Below are 12,638 nucleotides of genomic sequence, written 5' to 3' on the forward strand. Positions count from 1 at the left end.
GTTGAGCCCGCAAATGAACTTCTTTGGGAAAGCTCTGCAGATCTCATTCCTGGTGCTTTTTCTGCACAGGCTGAAAATATCCCCCTGAATCACACCGTGGGATTTAGCATGGGGGTTTAGCAGGAGGCTCCTGGCTGAGCACAGGAATGAGATCTGGCTGCAGGCAGCAGCAGCTCCCTGCATCTTGCATCACTTTCTTTCCAGACAGTCCTTAAAATCTGAGGATTGATGGGGGATGAAAGCATGTTTATAGCAAAACCAAAAATCCTCTCTTATTTTTTACTTCCTAACTCCAACTACCTGCAGCAAGATGCACTCTGAAAGCAGGTGTGGTGCTGAGCTTCTGTAAATGCAGTTTCTAAAGCAAAACCCTACTGGAATCCCTTGTATGATACCGCAGTGACAATTCTCTAACACACTGTACTCTGGGCTCAGTCTGATTTGTCAGTGCTCCTTACTAAGAGCTATTTTTTGCAAGAAGGGAAAGTGCAAAGAACCTGTTCAGTACAATCGTTCTGCATTCCCATTTATGTCCTGCAGCACTCATCGTAAACAGGCTTTTACTGTGCCTCAGATGAGAGATCTGCACTGCAGCAACTCAGCATTTATACAGCAGAGGCACAGCAGTCATTCCGTATTCAGCAGCACATGCAAAGTCATGAATATTCAAACTGAAGCTTCCTAACTGCACAATTAATCTGTTTTCCCTCAATTCACATACCCCGGTGATCAGACAGCCCGCAGGTGAGAGCACAGGGGCCTGCTATTATTGGTCTGTGCTGCACAAGATTCAATTACAAACGTATTTGAAAAGACGCGCATTTTGCTGCATGGCTGGAGGAGCGCGGAAGTTTAACCACAGAGTTGAGCAGCTATTTCAGAAATAATACCTTTAGGATGCCTGAAAGGCTGCACCTAAGTACATGCATGGAAAGGGAGGGGGGGAAATGGAAGCACTTGGGGTTCCATAGGTGGTTAGGGATTCCCCCAGTTGCAACCAAGGAAGGAGAGAAGAATGCCAGCAAAGCGGCGGAAAACCATCTTCTCTTACACAGCACTTTCCATGGGCAACTTGGAGATACCTGTGAGAGCAGAGTTCTCAGCTCTCCCCGTTCTGTATGGTGAGATACTTTGAAGGGCTAAATAAAGACATTTTGATTATGAAAGAATGAGTTAACTGCCTCTACAGTGGCATGGCCACTATTAAATGCCTTAAATCAGGGCAGATGCGTTAGGAAATGAAAATCAATTACTAAGAGACTGCATTGAAAAACTGGAGCAAGAACTTAGTATATTAATGGTTAAAAGACCACTTTTACATCCACCAATCACCCAGGTCCATAATATTTCAGTAAATGACGACCATGCATCTAAAACAATGGATCTGGTTGAACAAGGAAATGAAATTACTAAAACTGATTTAAAGAACCACTTGTGACGAATTCATTGCTGTCATATCATAACTCAATGAAGAAAAAAGGTTCAAGATAGACCAGCAGGGGCGCCTCCTGATCAATGGTCCCCTACCCAAACACATTTTCAAGTTACTGTCTGACCATACACGGCAACAGAGCTGATGGATCTGGTGCAGTGGTTTCGACATAGACCCAAAGGGAGTGTACCAACTTGGCTATTGAGCTTATGGGATTCAGGGGCAGAAAGCATTACGGTCAGTGGACCTGAAATATCTAAACTAGTCACTGTAACTGTTCACCCTGCCCTTAAGCAGAGACTATACAGTGGAACCCAGTTTAGAGATGAAAATCATTCTATTCTGGATTGGTTCATGGCATCATGCTGTATGGTTTGGCCAAATAAATCAGACACATCATTACATGTGGGATTGTGGTCCTACATGGAAGACCTTCAAAATTATATCAGGTAACTGGGAATGAGAGAGTCTACGAAGATACTTTTTGATAGCCCCGATATGGTTAAGTTCTTGGCAGGAATGAGGGACCTAATTTTATAGCAGGCCCCTTCTCATATGTATGGCACTCTGGTTTCAATACTAAATCCTCTAGTGGCATCAGAGGCAGCGGTCTAGCAGGTAGCTCAATTAGTAGCCAATCTAGGAGAAACAGACAGGACTGGAGGCCCTATGTAGAACTGACAATATTCTAGTCCCAGAAACATGGAGAATGATGGTAGATTACAGAGAATTAAACAAGGTCACAGCGCCTATTCATGCAGCCATGTTTAATATTGCCTCAACCTCTCCCTGATCTCATTTAAGGGCTGACCACCACTAAGACAGGATCTCTTTCCAGAGATGGCCCCTTTGTGGAGTTTTAGAGTTAGCCTCAACATCGGTGAGCATTTATCACTAACCCTCTTTCTATTACATCACCTCTGTTTATCCATCAACTGTATAACTGTACAACTGTAACCATACACCTGGCTCAAACCACCCCAATGGATCGTGTCCTGCACCAACAAAGTTCAAACTGTGCTGAGGCCCATCCAGCCCCTTCTGACTTACATATACAGCTGTGGATCTGAGGTCAGTGTGTCAATGTTGATGTGCTGCTCCAGGAGGCTGTAGGCCAGGATGGGGAGAGATGTGAAACAGATGTTGTACATGGTAAGGTAAGCAGCATCGTACAATGGCTGAAAAGAAGAAGGGGTAAAATGAGACAGAAGTTCTACTGGAAAAGTCTTCCCAGAGACATATGTGCAGTTTCCAGCCCTTGCCTCTGTACCCACCCCACAGGCTCATCCCTTTGTCACAGATGTGGGTCACACTCTGTGCCTGTCTGGGCTCCAGCTTGACCTCCAGAACAACGTCATAAAGCAGCCGTTACTGCAGCTTTTCTGCAGCTGCTCTTGTGCTGCTGTTTCTATTAATACACTTGATGTCTCCTGTGACTTTCTAAAGACTCGACTTCTTTTTTTTAGAGGAACTATAGTTTTTCTTTTTTGAAATAAAAAAAAAAAGCGGTTCTGTTGAGGCAGGCGGGGAATAAACTCTTATACTTCTAAGGCCAACCAGATAGAAAAGAACAGAAGCAAACACAAATGGCACAGCCACTGTCTGCAAGCACCTGAGCCCACCTGTCAGAGGTCTGTCCTTCTGACACTCATCTGGACTAAGTGATGACACTCATCATCTGTCTTATTTAAAGGCTGTTACAAAAGAACAGGCTGTTCTTCTTTTTGAAGGACATTTTCAGTATAGGGAAATGCAGCAGATGAGAGAAGATCAGGAAGTCTTTGAAAACTTTCCAGAGTAGAAGTAGCAAAATTAGGTGCTGGCGAACCAGCTACAACACCCCCACTTCTCTGGGAAGGTCTCCATCCATGCTTAAGCAACAAAAACAGGTCACGGATGGGAAAGTTATTTGTTTTTACTTGCAAGTCTCAAAAACGCAGCACTGAGCAAGGAGGTCAATTCCTACTGTCATCCAAAGAAAGATGAGGAAGGGGTGGGATGACCAAAAGTCAAGCTTCTGCTAGGAAGCCTCACTGTGTGACTGGCTTTTTATCCTGTCTTTTTATATACGTTACTGGAAGTTACCTGCTGTGAGAATCCACAGAAGAACTGGTATAAAAATTGTGGTAAAATGAAGCAAAGGTTCTAGAGAAACGAAAAAAGAAAGGTTAGCAGGGAAGCGTTCATGAGTTTAGTGAATGCTTGACTTCCCATCTAAATCCAGTATTTTTTTCTATTCTCAGATCGCATTATCTGATATTGTACTATCAGGTAAAGCAGGACACTGTTTTCTACCAAGCACTACACTAATTCAATAAGCTTGTAGCATCAGCAGATGGCAAAGGAAGAAAGCCACGCTCTCACATTCCCCCATATATTGGTATATAAAGGGCTTTCAATTAACAGGCACATGGGAGACACACACTCACCCCAGATGGAAAAAAAACAGAGTATCCCATACATCATCTGTTTTACACTACTTCTGTTGTCAGAAAAACTCACAGTGAAAACAAAAATAATGAGCTGATTCTTACCTTATAGAAGAAATACTGTACAAGGTGTGCTATTCTCACATAATATAAATGCCCGTGTGCTAGTAGCAGTTTTCTTAAGTGTTTAAACTTTGGAACAGCATAGTCACTGTTTCTTGCAGCCTGACGTCCTTCTTTGCCTTTTATACCTGGAGACAAAAGCAAGGCAAGGACTGGAATTTATCCTGATGCTACTTGTGAAATTTGGTCACATAATTCAATGCCTAAGGCCATGACAAAGGCTATGTTTCCTTGGTGGTTCTTTAAGACTTTTACACTTTAAATGCCTCCATGTCACCCTGTGTACCCAGCCGCTGGGACTGACCCTTTAGGGACAGGGGCAGCAGGTAAAGGAGAGCCAAACACTAAAGCTCTGCAGTACTTGGTATGACCTTGGCTCTGTGACAATCCTCTGGAGTTTTTAATCTGAACTTAGGTTGCTAACTGAGTTCTTATTGTAGGAGCACGTGATGACGAGCATCTCAGATAAACCCAATAAAAGATAAGGTTTCCCCCAGGCCTGCCCGCATCTAGCAGTGTGGTTATTACACTGCAGAAGCTCAGCCTCCCAAGAGATCCCCTCAGAGCAAGGCTCAAGAAAGCCAGTTTTGTTCACTCAAAAACCACATCCAAATTAACTACAGTGAAGGATTCTATTCATTAGAGGCTAACATGCCATTCCCAACAGTCAGAAATAAAGAGGGTGGTTAGAAGACAAAGGACATCCCTCTTCAGTGGTATTTAAAAACTGCCAGTACTTTCACAGTCGCTGACAACAATCTGCAGAAATTTAGATATGAAATTCAGCTGTTTTCCAGCCTGATATCAGGCATATGGACAGAGCAGGCACAGCACAGCCCAGCATCAGCCCTTGGAAAATGCACACATTGCAGCTGCAATCAGAGCTGCCGAGCTCCTGCACACACCTGGGTAGAGAACAAATGCCAGCTATAGCTCAGCTGAGTTGAATGGGTACGATCCCACTGAAGCTCTCAGCACTGGCTTTAATGGTGAAACAAAGGTCAGAGGAAGTTACCTTGTTTCATTTAAAATAGAATCAACCTTTGTTTGCACAGAGGACAGCAGAAAACCCCGTTATTTCACCAGTGGGAACTAAAGCGTAAGAAGCAATCTGCAGTTCACCACGTGGTAAAGACAAAGAGAACGTGCCTATCAAAGGGCAGCAGCCTACCATGATCCCTAGCACCGATCCAGACCAAAAGCCCTCTGAAAGCAGCAGGTAATTTCCCCATCTGTCAATTGGGATCAGTTCAGCCATGTGTGATCAGTTACAACAGCAAGCATAAGCAACACAGACTGATAGCAGCCCTAGGTATCAGATAGGTGTATCAGGGGGTCTTACCTATTCCAACATGTGCTTCCAAAATCATACTGACATCATTCGCACCGTCCCCTATTGACAGCGTTATTGGGCTCCCTTTTGTGTTCTTCACCATTCGCACAATCTAAAGATTTAAAACGGGATAGCAGCACAACCCAAAAGTTCAGTAGGAAAACAAACAAACAAATAACCCCACACTGAAAAATACCCCACCTCCAGAGACCCCTGCAACTCCTCAGACACTCCTGAACAAATAACCTTGCTCTGTGGCAGCCAAATAAAGAGTTCAGATTAATCAACACCCTCACTATTTCCTCTGCAGCCATCAATCAAAGGAAAAGCCAAGACCCAGCTTCACAGGGCTGAAGGACAGCATGCAGAAACAAATCACTCCCAGCAGCAGCCTCCCCTTCCCCCTTGCCAGACCCTGCTCTCTCACAGAGATGTGGCCTCTCGTGCATTTCACATGGAAGACAGTCATACCCTGCAGCAGGGCTAAAAATGCACTGTTTATAATCCTTTATCATCAGCTGGTGTGAGGAAGTCATGGACTACAGATTTGGAAAGGAAAAAAAAAAAAAGAACAAATGGGTTTTGTTTATTCCTAATTGGCTTGGGCTTGTGGCTTCCTGCAAGCGTATTTAAGAAAGGTTTTATATTCATAATTGAAAGACTGGTGTGTTTCCATAACGCTCTGAAGTTCAGACAAGGCTAATACATAGCCTGGGGAAGTCCTGGCTGATCAAGATGAGTAAGCTTTATTTAAAGCAGCACTGCAGGAAACGCAGCCTCACACCGTTATACAGAAATAATCAGTGGTTACATCTACCACGTCTTTAATGAAAGGAATACTTGACTACAACTTGTTGAAGGTTTTGTGCTACCCTGAAAGTCGCCCTGCTTCATCTTCATGGTAAATCTGCAAGTCAGACTGTTCTAGCAACACCGCTGCCTTTTAGATTTGTGAATTCCTGTGCCAGGTGCATTGCTTCCTGCTCCCTGGGGAATAACAAACTGCTTTGCAACACCCCTTCAGGAGCCTTTCTCTCAACATGGACATCTACTGCCCAGTGATGGCAGCTGACCCTCCAAAAAAAACCAAGAAACCAGGTCTGATGTGGTCTACAAAGTTGTCTCACTGCAGGTTTTGAAGCCCACTTGCAGATCAATTTCATCCAATGGAGTAAAGGTGTGTTGTATCACTTAACGACATGCTTCAGTTAGTGGGAAAAGAAACCAAAAAGGAATTCACCTGTGCTTTCTGCAGAGGAGCCATTCGGCAGCACAGAACTGCTGTACACTTCAGGCAGATTTGTAGAAATATGTTTTTGTAATGACTAGAACTGGAATCCTGAGAAGGATTGAGTATCAGCGACAGTGTTGAACCATCTATGATCAGGCCGTATTCTTGACTCAGCGTCCAGCTTCTAGGACACAACAAGGAAGAGATTTGGAATGAAGAAAATCATTCTAACAAGTCAATCCAGCTGCTTTTATCATCTCAGTGGAAAAGGAACTACTTGTGTAGTAATCTTTCTCTCAACCTTTCTGGGGGACTTAGACATCATAAAATAACCTGGATTTAGCACACATCCTTCGCTAAGGGAGCTGCATAATTAAGTTCAAAGCCAGCTAAAGCAAAGGAGACTGCAAGCAGCGTGTCTCCTAACAGACACAGGCTCAGATCTCACCACTCACCTCTTCAGGCTACCCCGGGGTTTGGGAACATCCTGGATCAGCCTTTTGTGGTAGTCCATCAGCAGCTCATGCAGCCGGTCCTCCTTCCTCTCGCTCTCACCTACCACCCTGGCCGTCAGCTCCAGCAGCTCAGTGCTAGTCTGGAAGAGCCTGCAGGCGTAGCAGGTGGACTTGGCTGTCTCCATCTTGTCCCCTGTCAGTACCCACACCTTCATGCCAGCAGCATGCAGAGCTTCGATCGTCTCTGCTGACTGTTCCTGCAGCCTGAGTGCAGAGAGAAAAAAAACCTCACTGCTCAGGCTGGCATTGGATGCAAGGCAGACTCTGAGCAGCCACTACCACACCGCTGGACAGAAGCAGGATGACCCCAGAGCAGCTCTACATTATGTGCACAACTCAAGAGAGTTGTGATAAACGAGACCTTCAGAGAAGGCTGTAAAGCCCTTTCCTGCAGGCCCCAGGCAGGAACCTCAGAAACATGTTTCTGAGATACAGCACTCGATGGGTGTAAAGAGGCTTAGACAACACAGCCTCTAAATCCAAAGTCCCCTGGGGAATCCTTATTTTGCAGGTAGGGAATGTAAGCTAGGGAGAAGTTAATTGATTGTCCCCACACTGAAGAGATACTGCCACAGGAATAAGGATTAGAGCTCAGCAATCCCAAGTTTTTACATGCAGACAGAAATCACCGCATTATACTACAAGACCCAAGAGTCAAGAATATGAGGTTAATTTACACATGCACTTACTGTAACTGCAAAAAAAACTGCATTTGTTTTGATGTGTAAATTGATGCTGCATGCATTCATTCACTTTGTAGAAGTGTGAGTACTTCTGTGGTTTCGCTAATAAATCCTAACTGATTTTAGCAGCTAGGCAGTATGTAACGGGTTGTACCAGAGTAATTGCCACTGCATGCTCCCAGCCTCTGCCCTGCTGCTCAGCTTTCATGGGGATACTCCAAGTTTTCTCCCACTGCTCCCAGGGGAATGCCAACCCAGGCTGCAAATGAATATCACCACAGCTCACGCAAGAAAGCAAGGGCCCACCACAACACAAAGTTGTGAAGAAAACATGGGTACCAACACGCTTGGTCTGTGTGCTGGTGCCTGTTTACCTGTCCTCTACAGCAGTCGCCCCAATCAAGTGCATGTCTGCTTCTGTGTCTTCAAAGACCTTTGCCATCTTTTCTTCCCTGTCCTGCAGAGCCATCTTTGCTTCATTAAGCTGCCGGTCAATCCTGTCATATTCCTTTTGAGTTAGTTCCTTGAATGCCACACAAAGCGTTCGGTAGCCATCCTTGTAGGGGTGGAAAAAGAAGCAGACAACTGCCCTTAAACCCTGTTTTGTGCAGCTCCCCACGTTAGGGCCAGCACTTCTGTCGGCACTTTGTCAGTACTAAACCTGACTATAAAGATGGATGGTTTAAGTCAGAAGACAGCAGCTGTGTTCACATAGTAACTTCTTCACATCAGAGCATACATGCATGCACGTAGCACAGCAGACATAAGACAAGGGCAAGGCCAGAGCAGAGATCTTGCACGCAGCTGGGACAACTGAATGCCCCTGCACCTAGAGCCAAGAAATGGCCACCCTCCCACACCACCACCACTGCCAGATCAGCCTCCCAGCACAGGCTTCACTTCCACCTTCACACGCACATCACAACCGACACAAAGATTCCTCCCACCAGAGCAAACAGTGTGCTATTGTTAGTGCTATTTTTAACTTGCTCGGGAGATGCGGGGACACAACAGCGATCAAACCCATATAAGTATATCAAAAGTCAAATAAACATGGAAGTCAAAGAAACAAAAAAGGAAAGAAACCAGGCTTCAAAACAATACGGAGTGACACTCAGATCTTCAGTACTTCCCTCCAAAGCGAGGTCACATCCCTATTTTTGGCATACAACTTTCCTGACCCCAGAGCCAGCCATTTCCCCACTGCATGCTCACCATAGCGTTGCGGTCCACGTGGACTTTAGTTTGTTGGATTTCCTCTTGCTGCACTCTTGGAAAAATAGAGGAGTCTGCTCCTTTACAGAAGAGAAGCAGCTTTCCTAAAAGCAAAGTTATAAGTAGTTTATAGCATTCAAAAGTCATAGAAAGGCTTAAAGGACATTGGCTTCAATACCAGCAAGAGATACAGAAGAAAAAGTATAGTAGAACTAAAGAAGGAACTGCTAGAAGCCTCCCAAAAGTGGTCTGACACCTGCACAAAACATTGTTTGATATTGGGCTGGACTATTGCGTGTAGCTGTACCTGTGGTGGTTCTCACAATGACACTCATACGACGACGGACAGGGTCAAAGTTCAGCGTATGGAGAAGCTGGTACCTTTAAAAGAGGAAGAAAAGAATTTGATCTTAGGCTCAGCCTAAGGAAAACAGCTCTTGAGGACAGCTGCACACTGACTATCCAGAGAAGTGAAACTTGCTTGGGGGACAAACAGTATGGGAGCACTGGGGTTAGGCAATTCACTCCCAGTATCTTGCACGCATGTGGATGTCACAAGAGCTGCGAGCACAGGGTAAAACCAAATAATTTTCCATCTGGGAGCCATACTGCACCGCTTAGGCTGTGCCCCGCTTGAAGGCACAGCTGCTACCCATAAGGTTCTGGGGAAGGAAGGAGACTGCAAGGGACAGCACACACTCAAGGGATCTAGAGGCTTCCTAAGGACTGACAGCAAGCCTTTGCAAGCAAACCCTTCACCCTGCTCACTGCACAAAGGAGCAGGGGCTGGGCAGGTCGGTAACTGGTCTGACAGCCTTTGCTGAGTAGTTCTGACCTTGCCTGGTTTAACACGCTGACTGAGCTTAATTAACCCACGTGAGAAACAAAGCTGAACAGAGTCCATTCAACCCCTGGCAGCAATATTCCTGGCAGGCCCTGTGGCACTTACATTTCAGTTTCATTCTTTTGGTTTCGGATTTTCATGAAATCATTTTCAAGTCCTAGAAAAGTGAAACCATACCTGTCAATAAACAAGAGGACAGAACAATATTGAGAGCACCCATTGGCGTGTGTTACACATTAACAGACTTCTCATTTCAAGATCTGTACTGCTGAGGAGAGGTAAGAAGTTACCAAGCCCAAGCTAGAAGGTTTGGGCAGCTGCTTGCAGAGCCAAATTTAACATGTTGGCACCACTCTCATAACCTGGGAAGTTGGACATTACAATTGCAAAGGTGCCATGAGGCTCTATACGTGGTCCTCCAGGAGCTTTACATGAAACAAAACACAACACCGTCAGATTCTTACTTCTCAGCGCCTTTCACCAAAGCGATTTCATCTGGGGAAGAGGAGATGTAGGTGTTCTTGCACTCAGGGTGTCCTATCAGCCCATCCACCTGGTCTGCTTGTTTGATCCGAACTGTGTGGCACAGGCACAGGGCTCGCAGGAACAGCTCCTCTCGGCTCTAGGGATGGAGAAAGGGCCCACGATTAGCTCTGTGCCATGCATCCCATCCTCCTCGGAGCAGCTGGTTACCACTGCTGTGTGTATGTATTTCAAAACAAAAAAAACCCACCAACCACCCCCACGACTTCACAGAATCACAGAATTACCCAGGTTGGAAGGGACCTCAAGGATCATGTAGTTCCAACCCCCCTGCCTAGCAGGGCCACCAAACATACACCTTTACTAGATCAGGTTGCCCAGGGCCCCGTCCAACCTGGCCTATTACTTCAGCAGTAATAGACCATGCACTGACCCCTAGCTTGGAGCCACCAACAAAACACTTTAAAGATGCAGATTTCTCACCTTTTCTGCTTTGCCGTAATATTTTAGGGGTCCATCAGTCTGCGAGAAGCCATCAACCTCTGAAATGCAGTCCTTGTACTTGTGCCCATCTATGCAGCACTCGATGAACTCCATGCTGTTCTCCGTCAGCGTCCCTGTTTTGTCAGTGAAGACAAACTCCACCTAGAAGAGATCAGACACCCACCTCACTGCACTGCCGCAGCCGTCATTGCAGCAGGGCCATATGTGGAAGCAGCCCTTCACAAACTGAAAGGTTGGGTCAGTTTGATACATCTGTGCCAACCCTTTGCTGCTTTCTTAACCTGGTCCCCAGAAACATGCAGGTGCTTTGTGTGGACACCACTGGGTTATTCTACTACCTCCTTCATTCTTCAATCCATTGCACAGCTGACAGGAGTCAGCACCCAAAGGCTTCTAAAACTTGCTTCAAGACCCTTTGTTCTCCCTCATCCTACTTCTTGGCTTCTTTGCTCTGGCTCCCAGTGCTCATACAGCTGCTGCTGCAGGTCTGTTGCCTCTCCTCTGTGGGACTTCCTCCTTGGTGCCATATTATATACACACGTAATTGCTACTCCAAACTGATAGTATTTTTAAAAGCAAAATAAGAAGCAGGAGGCACCGTACATATCCCACACTCAGAAAAAGAAGCTACAACTGCTCCAGCAAAGCCAGCATCAGGATGGCTGCACGTGCAGTGTGTGCCCAGGGAGATAACTGGGCAGGTGTGTTTGCTAATCCTTGAAGAGACATAGAATTTCTGACTTTTAATTGAAGCGGTGAAAGCAAACCATCCTGACACACTAAGTGCTACGCCTGATATTCCCCAGTATGGAAACAATTGGCGTGACCCAGTTCCTCCTCCTTCATACACTATTTATAACCTTACCAACTTCGTGCCGCTAGCGGAATCGCGTTAAATGGAAAGTGCCACCAGTCTGGCTGAAGCCCTGTACTGCTGGGACTGCAAGGGACTGCCACAACATGGTCTCTTATCAGGGAGAACATTACTCCAGCAGCAGTGGCCCATGAGTTCGTCTTCACAGCTATCAAGAAACATACAGGTGCACATAAACCACCACCAGAAGCACCAACCACCACAGAAGGAGGGGGCAGTACATGGTGTGGCATGCTGGTGGCTACAGCAGCATCTTCTGGCTTTCTTTCTGTGCTGCTGTTCCCCTGCCAACACAGGGACGTCTCTCAAAGCAGATGCAAACAGAGCCTGTTCTGACCTGTCCGAGCTCCTCATTCAGGTCTGAGGTGTTCACTAACGCTCCCTCTTTTATTTCTTCATCGTACATCTCTTTGTCCCAAGAGATGAAGAAGGAGCCCAAGAACTTCTGCATCTCTACTGTAACATACATGGAGACCGGGATAATAAAATTGAAGAGGACCATGAAGGACAAGAAGTCTGTGAACATCCGCAACACCTGCAATGGAAAGACAAGAAGAAGATGCAGTCTGTGCTTGTCAGGTATAACACAGGGAGACAGCATTTCTTTAAATGTTAAATAGAAAAAAAGCCCTCTGAAAATAACTGAACACATTTAAGACAAAGGACCAAATTGTACTTTCCTTTGATATAGGAAATCTCTTTGCCATTTGCAGATATATGGGAGTATGACAGAAGAGCACACAGCACTGTTTCCAAGTGACTAAATCTACGTTTTATTCAGGTACACATATTGATGATTCTCATCTGATCCTCATCTCAGGCATCGGCAGCAAGTAGTTTGAGAACAGTCAAGCACTGATTCTGTGACATCCCTGAAGTCCTAGTCAACAATCAACTACATCAGCTGATTCCCACCCACTCACATTCACTCCTTCAGGCTTGGCTGCATGCGTCTCTGCAAGTCTAAGAACC

General features: G+C 45.6%; 1 protein-coding gene across 10 annotated transcripts in view; it reads right to left on the minus strand.

The window, feature by feature from the left end:
• The window catches only part of ATP11C (ATPase phospholipid transporting 11C (ATP11C blood group)), a 50,059-nt gene that overhangs the window by 10,691 nt on the left and 26,730 nt on the right, over positions 1–12,638 (minus strand). For 9 of the 10 annotated variants that reach the window (XM_015860384.3, XM_085544568.1, XM_085544564.1 and 6 more), the window contains 13 exons: positions 12,004–12,201; positions 10,772–10,933; positions 10,270–10,427; positions 9,911–9,982; positions 9,269–9,342; positions 8,962–9,065; positions 8,121–8,302; positions 7,004–7,267; positions 6,558–6,732; positions 5,327–5,429; positions 3,967–4,112; positions 3,518–3,577; positions 2,483–2,610 (listed from right to left, as the gene is read on the minus strand). In XM_015860384.3, coding sequence (XP_015715870.2) covers positions 2,483–2,610; positions 3,518–3,577; positions 3,967–4,112; positions 5,327–5,429; positions 6,558–6,732; positions 7,004–7,267; positions 8,121–8,302; positions 8,962–9,065; positions 9,269–9,342; positions 9,911–9,982; positions 10,270–10,427; positions 10,772–10,933; positions 12,004–12,201 — 1,826 coding nt within the window. Of the gene's footprint in view, positions 1–2,482; positions 2,611–3,517; positions 3,578–3,966; positions 4,113–5,326; positions 5,430–6,557; positions 6,733–7,003; positions 7,268–8,120; positions 8,303–8,961; positions 9,066–9,268; positions 9,343–9,910; positions 9,983–10,269; positions 10,428–10,771; positions 10,934–11,657; positions 11,776–12,003; positions 12,202–12,638 lie in introns of those variants that run through there. The other variant, XM_085544569.1, reaches the window with a different exon arrangement.

The sequence above is a fragment of the Coturnix japonica genome, chromosome 4 (assembly GCF_054131305.1).
Source record: "Coturnix japonica strain WE chromosome 4, WE-NBRP24, whole genome shotgun sequence".
Lineage (NCBI taxonomy): Eukaryota > Metazoa > Chordata > Aves > Galliformes > Phasianidae > Coturnix > Coturnix japonica.